The sequence below is a fragment of the Myxocyprinus asiaticus genome, chromosome 13 (assembly GCF_019703515.2).
Source record: "Myxocyprinus asiaticus isolate MX2 ecotype Aquarium Trade chromosome 13, UBuf_Myxa_2, whole genome shotgun sequence".
NCBI lineage: Eukaryota > Metazoa > Chordata > Actinopteri > Cypriniformes > Catostomidae > Myxocyprinus > Myxocyprinus asiaticus.
The window spans coordinates 46516675-46531635 of record NC_059356.1 but is presented as its reverse complement, the minus strand read 5'-3'; the positions used below and the strand labels follow the sequence as shown (position 1 = coordinate 46531635).

The 14961-nt window shown below is 38.8% G+C and overlaps 1 protein-coding gene across 1 annotated transcript; it reads right to left on the bottom strand.

Moving 5' to 3' along the window:
* Window positions 1-2071: 2071 nt before the first annotated feature.
* On the bottom strand, window positions 2072-14466 carry LOC127449755 (NLR family CARD domain-containing protein 3-like). Its single transcript, XM_051713280.1, has 8 exons — window positions 14285-14466; window positions 11015-11128; window positions 10603-10734; window positions 8143-9987; window positions 7743-7916; window positions 6098-6271; window positions 3328-3374; window positions 2072-2901 (listed from the first exon to the last, which is right to left on the bottom strand). Exons 1-8 carry the CDS (start codon window positions 14464-14466, stop codon window positions 2348-2350), a joined length of 3222 nt encoding a protein of 1073 aa, XP_051569240.1. The 3' UTR covers window positions 2072-2347.
* Between the last annotated feature and the right edge of the window lie 495 nt (window positions 14467-14961).

Genomic DNA, 14961 nt, shown 5'->3' with positions numbered 1-14961 from the left:
CTATATAAGGTTCCACAGTTAACAGTGCATGTCAGAGCACAAACCAAGCCATGAAGTCCAAGGAATTGGCTGTAGACCTCTGAGACAGGATTGTATCGAGGCACAGATTTGGGGAAGGGTACAGAAAAATGTCTGCAGCATTGAAGGTCCCAATGAACACAGTGGCCTCCATCATCCATAAATGGAAGAAGTTTGGAACCACCAGGACTCTACCTAGAGCTGGCCGCCTGGCCAAACTGAGCGATCGGGGGAGAAGGGCCTTAGTCAGGGAGGTGACCAAGAACCCAATGGTCACTCCGACAGAGCTCCAGCATTTCTCTGCGGAGAGAGGAGAACCTTCCAGAAGAACAACCATCTCTGCAGCACTCCACCAATCAGGCCTGTATGGTAGATTGGCCAGACGGAAGCCACTCCTCAATAAAAGGCACATGACAGCCCACCTGGAGTTGGCCAAAAGGCACCTGAAGGACTCTCAGACCATGAGAAATAAAGATTGAACTCATTGGCCTGAATGGCAAGTGTCATGTCTGGAGGAAACCAGGCACCACTCATCACCTGGCCAATACCATCCCTACAGTGAAGCATGGTGGTGGCAGCATCATGCTGTGGGGATGCTTTTCAGCTGCAGGAACTGGAAGACTAGTCAGGATTGAGGGAAAGATGAATCCAGCAATGTACAGAGACATCCTTGATGAAAACCTGCTCCAGAGCGCTCTGGACCTCAGACTGGGGCAAAGGTTCATCTTCCAATAGGACAATGACCCTAAGCACACAGCCAAGATAACAAAGGAGTGGCTCCGAGACAACTCTGTGAATGTCCTTGAATGGCCTAGCCAGAGCCCCGACTGAACATCTCTGGAGAGATCTGAAAATGGCTGTGCACTGACGCTCCCCATCCAACCTGATGGAGCTTGAGAGGTCCTGCAAAGAAGAATGGGAGAAACTGCCCAAAAATAGGTGTGCCAAGCTTGTAGAATCATACTCAAAAAGACTTGAGGCTGTAATTGGTGCCAAAGGTGCTTCAACAAAGTATTGCGCAAAGGCTGTGAATACTTATGTACATATGATTTTGTTTTATTTTATTTATTTATTTATTTTTAAGTAAATTTGCAAAGATTTCAAACAAACTTCTTTCATGTTGTCATTATGGGGTATTGTTTGTAGAATTTTGAGGAAAATGAATTTAATCCATTTTGGAATAAGTTTGAAACATAACAAAATGTGGAAAAAGTGAAGCGCTGTGAATACTTTCCGGATGCACTGTACATCTTAACAGCAGTCTCCTTGGCAATCATGATTTCAAGCACGTTTACACTTCCTATAGCGCCATCTAGCACTCTGCACATTCGTCAGGCACTAGGAAGTTTAATTGAGCTTAAATTATTATCATGCCTTAAGACTGCAATGGCAACATGTCAGTGAAAAATTAGTTAAATTGTGGTCTGTTCTCAAAGGATCACTTCAGAAGACATTGATTAAAGCCATATGGAATACTTTAATGTTGCCTTTATCTCCTCTTTGGAGCTTCAAAGTTCTGGTCACCATTAACTTTATGGATCTACAGAGCTGAGATATTCTTCTAAAAATCTTTGTGTTCAGCAGAAGAGAGAAAGTCATACACATCTGGGATGGCATGGGCAACTAATTAGCTGTTCTGTAATTTATGCGATTTACTTGTACTTAAGTATTGAAGTAACTGATTTTAAATGTACTTAAGTATTTTTCTCATGATCTACTTTAACTTTTACTTGAGTCAATTTTCATGAAGGTATTTTTACTTTTACTTAAGTATGACAAATGGATACTTTATACAACACTGCTTAGGGTTAACTTTTTTTCTTGTTTTTTTTTTGTTTTTGTTTTTTTTGCCTCCTTTATGTAATTTTTGGACCTTGTGAGTTCTGGTGACAATTTACTTGCATTGTGAGGACCAACAGAGCTGAAATATTCTTCTAAAAATCTTCATTTGTGTTCTTCAGAACAAAGAATGTCATACTTATTGTAATTTTTGGGTGAACTATCCCCCTTTAAAAGGGCTGCCATAGACTCCCATGGGGGAGAAAATTGAAATAATTATTCAGTGAGTATTTTCATTGTTCAGTGTCTAAGAAATAAAATGTGCATTATGAATAAGTTGACAAGGTTATATAAGACACAAGCATCTGATGGAGCAAATGTGGAGAAGACAGCCAACTGGTCAGAATGGGAACAGAAGACAAGAAAACAAACAACACACCCAGATACACACTGACACAACTAGCAAACAAAGCATATAAGACTAATAAATACAATAAATACATAAATCACATTTAAGGATGTAACAGTGAGACAGAGAAAATTTGCCATCTCAGTTGTTCCTCACATTATGCTCTTCAGTCTGACATAGAAAAAGTGAAGTGTCAGGATAAAGCCTAAATCCAGCATAGAGGGGCTCAGAAAATGTGGTGTGGAAAGTGTCTAAGTGAATGAGTGTGTGTGGGTCAGAGACACTGTAGAAGGATAGCATGCCCGCTGTCCAATCCAAATACACTCCTACTCTGTTAGAAGAGGGCGAAGGGGTGGTTAAATTAGTTCTGTTATTACTGTGCCAGGTAGAGTATTTGTTATCAAAGCAGATGAGACTCCAGGACATTTCATTGAGGCCAAACCTACAGTCACTTCCTGTTCTCCTGATTCCTTTATATGTGACTGATAAACCAGCGCCCCTCTCATTCCATTCAGCCTCCCAGTAAAAGCGTCCAGACATACTCTCCCTACAGAGAACTTGTTCAAAGCAGTCAAATCTCTCTGGGTGATCGGGATAAGGCAGCTCCTCTTCCATACGCGTCACCTTTTTGTTCCCCTCAGACAGAGAGAGATGATTGTTTGCGGTGTTTGGATCCAGTGTGAGATCACAGGCATCTATACATTAGAAGAGAGATCAGACTTTCAATGACAACTATGTTAGGGATAGTGTGCAGTCAATTGGTCATAATTGCAAAATAAACCCAAACACAAAGCCAAATGGTCTTGTATCACAAGGAAGGGGTTTATTTTGCGATAATGACTGGCTGACAGTACATTACCCTAATTACTACATGACCACTTACCAAATAAAGAAATAAATGGACACAAAATATTTATTTGAATTGAAATTATTTTATAGAAAGACTGTGGAGTGATACAAGAGACAGAACAAGAGCACAGCTACGCAGGAAACTGATTGCCATGAAAAATCATCATTATACAGAAATATTTGACAGCTGAATGCAGTTATTGACCAATCAGAAACAAGTTATGCAGAGAGCCATGTAATAAATGTGTGTGCATGGAGCAAAAAGGACCTACATTTTTTGAGTCCTGGTCGGATTCTGAAATGTTCACCATGATCCAAACTGGAAAAAACACAAGCACACACCATTACATTTATGAAATCGATTGCTTTGATATATGTCTAAAAATGTCCAGTGTTTTAAAATCATTAGAGAACCTAGGGGATCTAGGGGTGTAAAAAAAATGTAATTGTATCATATCGTTTGATATGACGATATCGATTCGGTACACACATGTACATTTGAAGTCAGAAGTTTATATACATCTTAGCCAAATACATTTAAACTCAGTTTTTCACAATTCCTGACATTTAATTGTAGAAAACATTCCCCGTCTTAGGTCAGTTAGGATCACTACTTTATTTTAAGAATGTGAAATGTCAGGATAATAGTAGAGAGAATTATTTATTTCAGTTTTTATTTCTTTCATCACATTCCCAGTTAGTATTTGGTAGCATTGCCTTTAAATTGTTTAACTTATGTCAAATGTTTTGGGTAGCCTTCCACAAGCTTCTCACAATAAGTTTCTGGAATTTTGGCCGATTCCTCCAGACAGACCTGGTGTAACTGAGTCAGGTTTGTAGGCTTCCTTGCACGCACACGCTATTTTAGTTCTGCCCACAAATTTTCTATCGGATTGAGGTCAGGGCTTTGTGCTGGCCACTCCAAAACCTTTACTTTGTTGTCCTTAAGCCATTTGGAGGTATGCTTGGGGTCATTGTCCATTTGGAAGACCCATTTGCAACCGAGCTTTAACTTCATGGCTGATGTCTTGAGATGTTGCTTCAATTTATCCACATAATTTTCCTTCCTCATAATGCCTTCTATTTTGTGAAGTACACCAGTCCCTCCGGCAGCAAAGCACCCCCACAACATGATGCTGTCATCCCCATGATTCACGGTTGGGATGGTATTCTTTGGCTTGCAAGCCTCATCCTTTGTCCTCCAAACATTACGATGGTCATTATGGCCAAGCAGTTACATTTTTGTTTGATCAGACCAGAGGACATTTCTCCAAAAAGTAAGATCTTTGTCCCCATGTGCACTTGCAAACTATAGTCTGGCTTTTTCATGGCGGTTTTGGAGCAGTGGCTTCTTCCTTGCTGAGCAGCCTTTCAGGTTATGTCGATATAGGACTCGTTTTACTGTGGATATAGATACTTGTCTACCTGTTTCCTCCAGCATCTTCACAAGGTCCTTTGCTGTTGTTCTGGGATTTATTTGCACTTTTCGCACCAAACGACGTTCATCTCTAGGAGACAGAATGCGTCTCCTTCCTGAGCGGTATGATGACTGCGTGGTCCCATGGTGTTTATACTTGCGTACTATTGTTTGTACAGATGAACGTGGTACTTTCAGGCATTTGGAAATTGCTCCCAAGGATGAACCAGACTTGTGGTGGTCCACAGTCATTTTTCTAATGTCTTGGCTGATTTCTTTTGATTTTCCCATGATGTCAAACAAAGAGGCACTGAGTTTGAAGGTAGGCCTTAAAATACATCCACAGGTACACCTCCAATTCAGTACACCTCCTATCAGATACTAACTGGCTAATTGCCAACAAAGTGTTTCCAAACCAGTTTTTCGTGACATCTGAGTTTATGCGCTAGAGTTAAATGGAAAAATATTATGTCGACAATTGTGAAATTTTAGCGATAATTTGCGTTTCCATCAGCTTTATTTTGATGCGCTAAATGCCATGGATGGAAAGTTTATGACTGCTGTCACTCACTGCAGGTTTACACTGTTTGAGACCTGCATTTTGACACAAGCTCATTGATGCTCTGCACAAAGTTCTGCACTCTCGTGAAAGCTCTCATTAAAAACAAAGCTGTCTAATCAGCATAATAAATCAATTACTTACACCGCGTTTATGCCTTGACTATGCCTTGATTAGAACGGGAGCATTTTAGTTTTGTTCTGTTGCTCATTTGCAGTGTATTTACCATCTATGTTCAAAGTGAGCGGTGCAATATGCAATGAATCCAAAATAATTCCAAAGTGCTTTTCACTTTTGTTCATCAGCTTCTTTTCGAGTGTCAGGTGATGTTTCTTCAGTATTAATTTGTGTGTGCCACTGTGAACAGAGGTGAAACAAAGCAAGCATCTGGGCATTCAGATGGTTTAAAACTTGTGCATTAGGATCAGTTGTCATTACTTAAAGGACAGAGAACTAATTTAAACATCTCTGGTTGGCCATTGCCATTTCAATGCACAACGGACATCTTTGTGATTGGTTTGAATACTCAACCGCTGCAAAAACACATTACAAATAGAAACCATTGACGCAACAGGAGCAGACTTAAATTGAATGCTGTAATTGTCAGTTTTCACGATTACATAATCGTGGCAGCCATAATCGTAATCGTGATTTTTTGTGCAGCCCCAGTATAAAATAAGAGCATTATTTTCCCGCTATGATCTTCTGTTCACTATTGCCATTGATTACGGTTCATTTTAGTCAAATCATTTGTTTTACAATCATTACAAAACAAATGTAGGCGAGTTTTATGTTTTACATGAGACTGGTGCGCTGCTTTTTAAATCTGTAAACTGATTTAGCTATGTTTAACTATCTTCCTCCTCACTCCAACATTACATTAAAATAAATAATTAAAAATTATTAAATAACCATTATTAATCATTGGTTTACTCATGACAGTTTTAATCATGACAACCTCTCGTTTAATCTATCAAAATGAATAAAGCAACAGTTATTTTGCAATATTTTGTACAGTACATAATTTAGTTTGTACAAGACATACAATCACAGCTATGCAACATACTTGAGTATCTCCAGTTTATAGAGTGGATCCTCCTTTAGAGCAGAGAGCAGCTTCACTCCAGAGTCTCCTGGGTGATTGTAGCTCAGATCCAGCTCTATCAGGTGTGAAGGGTTTGATCTCAGAGCTGAAGCCAGATAAGAACAGCCTTCCTCTGTCACCATACAGCCAGATAATCTATAAAGACAGACATCAACACAACAGTTATAGGCCGTGTTCATTAGAAAAGATGGTCTACAGAGAGACAAGATTTAGAGTGTTTTTTTTCTTGTATCAATTAAACACAAAAACAGTAAATAAATCTAAATGGGTGAATCTCACAAAAGCCATCAAACTTCAAAACACATGAATAATAATAATAGTTCACATTTCAAATAGTTTTTGAAAAACACAGCCATCATGTTCTATGGGCCAAAGAGGAAAAGGGCCATCCAAGCTGTTATCAGCGTCAGGTCTGAAAGCCAGTGTCTGTATGGGCCAGGGGTGTGTCAGTGCCCATGGCATATGTAACTCGCACATCTGTGAGGGCACCATTAATGCAGAAAGATTTGAAGCAACATATGCTGCCATTCAGCACCATCTGTTCCAGGAACGTCCCTGCATTTTACTGCAGGACAACTTCAAACCACATGCTGCCGGGATTACATGTGCATGGCTGCATAAGAAGAGAGTGTGGGTGCTAGACTGGCCTGCCTGCAGTCCTGATCTGTCTCCAATTGAGACTGTGTGGCGCATTATGAAGCACACTATACGGCAACAAAGACCCCATACAATTGTGCATCTGAAGACCTGCATAATGGATGAAAGGGGGAAAATTCCACTTTCTTAACTTAACAAACTTGTGTCTTTAGTGATATTAGAAGAAATGGTGATGCTTCACAGTGGTAAACACTCGACTGTCCCAACTTTTTGGAACCTGTTGCAATCATCTGATTTGAAATTACTGTACATTTAAAAAAACAAAATGAAATTCACAAGGTAAAACATCATATAATGTGTAGTTGTAGTGCTTTCAATATAGCAAAGAGTGAATATAATTTACAAATCACACATTTTTGTTTTTATTAGCATTTTTCATCCTGTCCCAACTTTTTCGGAATTGGGGTTGTATTTCATTGTACTGCATGTGAATTCAGAAACAAGTAGGCTAAACTTTCAATGAATGTTCAAGCTGATGTATATACATTTTTCAATTTTAAAATACATTCTCCTATCCCAGTTTAATTTGGAGAGAAAATTAAATAAGCCACTTGTCATTTGATTTCCCTGAAAAGTTTAAAACACAATAGAGCTTTCAAAACATTGCTCAAAACATTTGTTTGTTTGAGTGGCACATAATAGCAACAAACAGTGGTGTTAGTTTAGAATGGGGGAAGTGTTTGTGAAACCTGTTTGAAAACAGGCATTATTTTTTGCACATTCATTTGGTGCTGTTGGAGTCACATAAATTCACCTTTAACTTATAATAATAGATACGTACATACCTCAGTATCTCCAGTTTACAGTTTGAACTCTTCAACTCTTAAATTTGCTATCATCGAGACCATCAAAGATGAACAACCTCACACTCATCATAAATCTTTGAGTAGAAATCTTGAAGTTCAGGATTAAAGTCTTCAGAAGTTTGTGAAGACTCTACTGTACATACCTCAGTATCTCCAGTTTACAGTTTGAACTCTTCAGTCCAGTAGAGAGCAGCTTCACTCCTGAATCCTGCAGGTCATTGTTACTCAGGTCCAGCTCTCTCATGGGAGAGTTTAGTGATTTTAGAGCTGAGGCAACAATTTCACAAGACTGATCAGTGACATTGCAGTCAGCAAAACTGAAAGATAAACACAATTTTCATAGAGTTGGTTATAATAAAACTAAGGCACAATAGTTTGTGTATAAATACACTAAAAAGGAATAGAAAGAACAGTTTACTCTCCTTTTGGTCATCATTAGTAAATAAGACAAAAACATCAAAGATGAGTCTATATCCAGTTTCATTACATTAATAGTTAACAGCATTATACATGAATTTAATTTAAATTGAAAATAATACTCACAGAGCTTTTTTGCAGTTCATCACAGCTGGTAACAGTCTCCTTCTACCCTCCTCTGATGTGTTGTATTTTTTAAGATCCAGCTCATCCAGCACCTCGTCTGATATCTGAAGTATGTAGGATATTGTAGAACACTGTGCAGGAGAGAGTTTATTCACTGAGTGTTTCTCTGATTTCAGAAACTCCTGAATCTCTCTATACAGAGTCTGATCATTCATTTCAAGCAGACAGAGGAACAGATTGATGGATCTTTCGGAAGAGAAAGTGTTTTTCCACTTTTTGATTCTGTTTTTAATGTACTTTATAGTTTCCTTAATGCTCTCCGAGCTGTCCTCTGTGTGTGTCAGTAGACCCTGTAGGAGTCTCTGATTGGTCTCCAGTGAGATGCCCAGCAGGAATCGGAGGAAAAGATCCATCCGTCCATTCTCATTCTTTAGGGCTTTATCCAGTACTCCTTTATGCAAATGATGAAGCAAATCGAAAACTTTCAAGGTCTCAGAAGTATTATGTACATAGCAGTAAAAGACATAAAAGGCTGCAAGAAACTCCTGAAAGGTCAGATGTAAGAAGCAGTAGACTTTTCTCTGATAAATCACAGATTCCTCCTTAAAGATCTCAGTGCAAATGCCAGAATACACTGAGGCCTCAGTGATGTCTATGCCGCTCTCTCTCAGGTCCTCCTCATAGAACATGATATTTCCCCTGAGCAGCTGTTTGAAAGCCAGTTCAGCCAGTTTTAGAATCATTTCTTTGTTTGACTGCAGGAGTTTCTTTGAATCTCTCTCTTCTCTCTCATCATATTTCTGATTTCTCATATTTGTCTGAATAATCAGGAAGTGTATGTACATTTCAGTCAGAGTTTTAGGGATTTCTGTACTGTCATCTTGTTTCAGGATGTTTTGAAGCACAGTGGCTGAGATCCAACAGAAGACTGGTATGTGGCACATGATGTGAAGGCTTCTTGCTCTTCTGATGTGTGAGATGATTCTGCTAGCTTGATGCTCATCACTAATTCTCTTCCTGAAATATTCCTCCTTCTGAGGATCAGTGAATCCCTGGATTTCTGTCAGACGGTTGATGTATTCAGAAGGGATCTGATTGGCTGCTGCTGGTCTGGAGGTGATCCAGATGAGAGAAGAGGGAAGCAGCTCTCCTTTGAAGAGGTTTGTCAACAACACACCCACTGATGAAGTCTCAGTCACATCAGAAACTCTGTCACAGTCTGAAAACTGCAGTTTAATTTTGCTTTCATCCAGACCATCAAAGATGAACACAACTTTATACTCATCAAATACATTTGAGTCCAGATCTTGAAGTTCAGGATGAAAGTCCATAAGAAGTTTGTGAAGACAGTACTGCTCATCTTTAATCAAGTTCAGCTCACGAAATGTAAGCACAAACATGAAATTTACATCCTGATTGGCTTCTTCTTCAGCCCAGTCCAGAATGAACTTCTGCACAGAGACTGTTTTCCCAATTCCAGCGATGCCTTTAGTAAGAACAGTCTTTATTTTACCTTTTCTCTCCTCCTTACACACTGGTTCAGGTAAGGGATCAAAAATGTAATTACAGTGGATTTGAGTGTCTTGTAAGGGTTGTGCCCTTGGTGTTTTCTCCATCTGTAAAACCTCATGTTCTTGATTCACCCCTTCACTCTCTCCCTCTATGATGTACAGCTGTGTGTAAATACTGTTCAGGAGGGTTTGATTTTCTTGTAGTTTGATTCCCTCATATAGGCTCTCATACTTCTTCTTCATGCTGGTTTTGTGAGTGTCTTTGACTCTCTGAAGGACATAATTTACTGGATGATGAGAATCATTCTGCTGGTCTCCAGTCTCCTTCTCTTCCCTACAAAGACAATAAGAAAACAAAAGATTGAAAACCTTGGAAAAAAATAATAAAATTGCCCTGAATACTGCTTTTTAAAAACAAATTAAATAGACTACTAACTTTATAAATCAACCAAATCAAGTGGCACAGCACATTGATGGAATATTGACATCCCAAATCAATACAATTATTATTTAGTTTTAGTGCCTACAATGGGCAGAGTTTAACACAATTTGACATGCATCATCATAATGTCCTGATGTCTATATATTCCATGTTAAGTTTGGAAATTGCTTTTAGCATCATAGGTCAATTAGTCATTGAGTGCCACACCCAAATTTCATTGGTCTATATCTGCAAAACCATTTGACAAGTCAAAATTATTTTCATAACTTTTTGTCATTAGGGTGTCTAGATAATGCATGGCAAATTCATACATATCAGACAAATGGCCTAGGATGAGTTAGAAAAAGAGAGAAATTCAATTGCCGGTTGTGGAGAATTTTGATTCTGCACATTTGGTTCTTAGGAAGAATTTTTCAACTGAAAATGTATTAGTGTGGATGTAGCCATTCTAAATCAGCTATTAGGTAGTTCCACTCCCCATCAGCTTGATATGAAGAAATGTCTTACCTAAAATTAGAGGTTTCAACTCCATCACTAAACTCAGGAGGTTTCAGGATCATAGAGCTGTTACTCTTCATAGACACACAGCTTGTTACTGGAGATGCTGCTCTTGGAGATGCTGCTCTCTGGGTCTGCTGTCTGGAAATAATTTAAGAGAATAACTTAACTTAGATGAAGAGTGACCATAAACATAACTTTAGCAATATTAGCCCGAAATCATTAAAGGGAGATCCGAATGACAGCAGCCTGTCCACACACTAAAAGTGTGTATATTAATAACACAATCTTAGTGTAGCACTTCCACTGGCTCAAACATAAGGTCTCCCATAGAGACCTTATGTATGAAATCTTTTATATTTGTTTTTCATATATATTGCCTATATATAAACAGAATTATGCATCACCTGATCACACTTACCTGTGGTCAGAGGTCACTGTTTCATCACTGAAGACAGGAGGTTTAATCATAGAACTGTTACTCTTCATAGACACATAGCTTGGATCTGGAGATGCTGCTCTCTGTGTCTGCACTCTGGTAACATTTTGTTGTAAGTGTTAATATATTAGTAGGCTTCTTTTTGCAGCATACAGTACTGTGCAAATGTCTTAGGCATGTTAGATGTTTAACAAAACATTTGTCTTTACACGGTTATTTTATATCTTCTGCTTTAGTGTGTGCAGGAATATCAATTTTACATTTCCAAACACTCCTTTTGCACATAGTGTAATAATCCAGTGAAATTGTGTGCTGTTAATGACAGATAGTAACAGATAGTTTAGCCCTTATAAAGACCTGATCTCAAAATCATTAAGTCAGTTACATGATGAGACAGAAGCAACTGAGACAGCATAAATCCTTTAAAAAACTGTGACAAGTTCTCCAAGATACTTGAAACAACTTAAGCCGGGTGTACACTGTGCGAGTTCTGACATTTGGCATGTTGTGAGCCCCTGCACACGGTACGAGTCAGATTATCTGATAATCGTACGGATGCAGTGGTAAATGACATGACTTTATGACCTGGCAAATTTCGAAGCAATAGCAAGAATTTTTGCGCTATTTATCATTAAAAGCCAGAGGAGGAGATTGCTTTAATTCCTTGTAATTTATTTAGAAATAAAAAAAAGAAGACTGGAATGGCCAAGGGCTGCATTAGCTAAAAACTCATCTATTGATTTAAAAAAAATATGGATAATTTTTACAAATGCTGTCCGACATTTGACAGATTCAGATTTCGAAGGGGGGGCTGTGTGATTTTATGACTGCATTAATCATAACGTCAGTGCTTTGCTGCTGCCAGTTACTGCATGATAATAAATTGCACAAAATTTACAAGATTAATAAGAAAGTGTGGAAAATTCACGCACCGTTCCTGCCAGTTATACTTGGATTTAACTTCAGCGCAAATATGACGTTTAGTGCAGAATTCTGAGTTATTGTAGGCTACCTGTATTATTCAGGTTTGATGTAGGCTACGTCCCTCTCATCTGTGTCACCGCTTGAATGTTGATAGCAGACATTCTGAAGAAGATCAGTGAGGTCTTGTCCATGTAAATGCGCTTTAAAGCCGAACGGAGCAAAGTTTAAAAATCTTGTTTTAGTGCAGCGTTTGATTGACAGGTAGAACTTTCAACCTAGAAGTCCTTGGTTTCACCAGACAGCTTGGGGAGTTGAAAAAAATCCGTCACATATCCACTTGTGTGCATATACAATTATAACAGATGCTACATACATAACCCCCTAAATGTAGCCCTAGAACTGAAACAAATGCAAGTTTTACTAATAAAAATAGACTATGATGGAAATTTAAAAACTTTGTCCATCAGAGTGATAAAGATTGTTTTCATTGATCGTGTGAGTTGTGACACCTTCTCCTGATTGGTCAACTTCAGACAGATCGCTAAATCGGCTCGTTCAACCGCACTCACCTCACGAATTCAAGCCAACAGCACCGGGAGAGTCGGGAGAGATTGCATGGAAATCGATGGTGCTCGTGTGGTCGCGGCTCGCATCATGTGAGAGGAATAATACTTTTTTTTAAATAACTGGCAGCAGCAACACACTGACAACTGATGTATGCAGTCATGGAATCACACAGCCTCCCTTCGAAATCTGATTCTGTCAAATGTCGGACAGCATTTGTAATAATAATCCATATTTGTTTTTTGTTTTGTTTTTGTTTTCAGCTAATGCAGCCCCTGGCCATGACAGTCTTCTTTTTTATTTCTAAATCGCAAGTTGCAAGGCATTAAAGCAAAGTCCTCCTCTGGCTTTATGTATTGTAATGATAAATCGTGTGAAAACTCATGCGATTGCTTCGGAATTCCCAGGTCGTAAAGTCATGTCGTGTACCACTGCATCTGTACGATTATCTAACTGTGCAGGGGCACAGTTAACGTGGGGACACTCGGGGGGTAACGTGATCAGGGGCTCACGACCTCCCGAGTGTCAGAACTCACACCTTGTACACCCGGCCTTACCTGCCAACTGCCATCAAAAACTGTGCACAAGTGAATTTGTGATCACATCAAATACTGATTTAATTTTGTTTTCTGTGTTTAGTGCACAACAGTTAATGGAATTATTTTTTAAGTCCTCCTCACCTCACAATGTTTTTTCTCAAGTGCCTTAAACTTTTGCACAGTACTGTACATGTTTTTACAATCTTGATTTTCCAAACAATTTGAATTCAATGGAAGTCAAACAAGCAAGAACTTCAAAACTAGTCTACACTGTGGTATAATAATTGCAGCAGTCCTGAGATATCTCAATTCTCATTAGTCTAAAAGCTTCAGCAAATCTAACCATTAAGGTTGCTGCATAACGGTTCTGTTTAAAATGACTGGTACATGGGGCCTCAAGTCTGATGGTAGTAAACTACTGGATGTGATCCTTAACCTATGCTGATTAGGAAAGAACTGCACCTGGAGATTGTAAACTGACATCAACGTGAGATGATCTCATTTCCATACATTTTGGGTTCATGTTTTTGAGTTTGTGTATAAAGCCTACACTTTGTGCATTACTTGTTAGTCAGTCTACAGATTCCCACATTCAAGGTGCACTGAAATTTTTAGCTAATTGCTAAATATTTGCACTTAAAGAAACGACTAACATTTTTGACAACTATGTTTAAAATTATGTACAATTATGTACATCGACATGGTGCTGGGAGCATTTTCACCGAAGCGCCATATTGACATCACATGATGTAGGCTTCTACAGTACACACTTAATTTCGATATATCATTTTTGACAAATGTGCATCAACATTGCAATCAGTGCAAGTAGGTATAGCTGCAGGCCAGAGATCTCCAAATGGGGGCGGAATCTCCAAAATAGGGTGTGGTTTCTACAAAAGGGGATGGGGTTACTCCAAAAGGGGGTTGTGCCAACTCAAAAAGGGGGTGACACCTCCACAGACATTTAGGGTTAGGGAAAGAGTTGGGTAAGGGGCTCCCTATATCTTTGCTGGCGATCTGAAGCTCTCGCCCATTTTTGGAGCTCTGTCTGCAACTGTTTCTCAATCGGTGACTGAAAACTTTTATTTTGGTCTTATGCTGCATCCACTCCAATAGGTGTCAGTTTAGAGTAAATAACAACATCATATCAGCCAGGGAAACATGCACCAACATATTACACTAAACAAAACATTAAACATTAAACATATCACATGATCACACTCACCTAAGGTTAGAGGTCACTGTTTCATCACTAAAGACAGGAGGTTTTATCATAGAGCTGTTACTCTTCATAGACACACAGCTGGGTTCTGGAGATACTGCTCTCTGGGTCGGAACAGAGTCCTCCATATTTGTTTCCTTATACGGGATAATTTTTCCGTCAACGCCGCCCTCCTCGTTGTCCATGGCCTGTCAGATGTGTCTGTGCATCTAATATAGAGTACAAAATAAGACTGATGTATAAAGAAACAGGTGACAAAATTGCAATCCCTCCGGAGCATATCACTGTCATTCAGATTGGTCACTTGAAGTAAGACCTTATTCACAGTGGTGCCATTTTTTATTTTTAATGGGAATGAAAACGAGGCTTTCCGTCTCTTCAATGGCACTAATGGTATAAAGCTGTATAAAGCTCCTAGATCACATCTGATTTTCCACAACTCATGTTGTCTGGAGTTCTTTGTATACTGAATGTTCTTGGACAGATATTTTATCAATGTTTTGTCCACGAAACAATCCAAAAACACTTTAAACTGCAGTACAGTCCATTGAAGAAATGGTAAGCCTATCCCTCACAGCCTCGTTTTCATTCCCAATCAAAATCAAAGATGGCGCTAGAGTGAATAAGGTCTAAATGTGTATTTATGAAATAAGTCTTATTTTGTAAAACGAGAACAATGA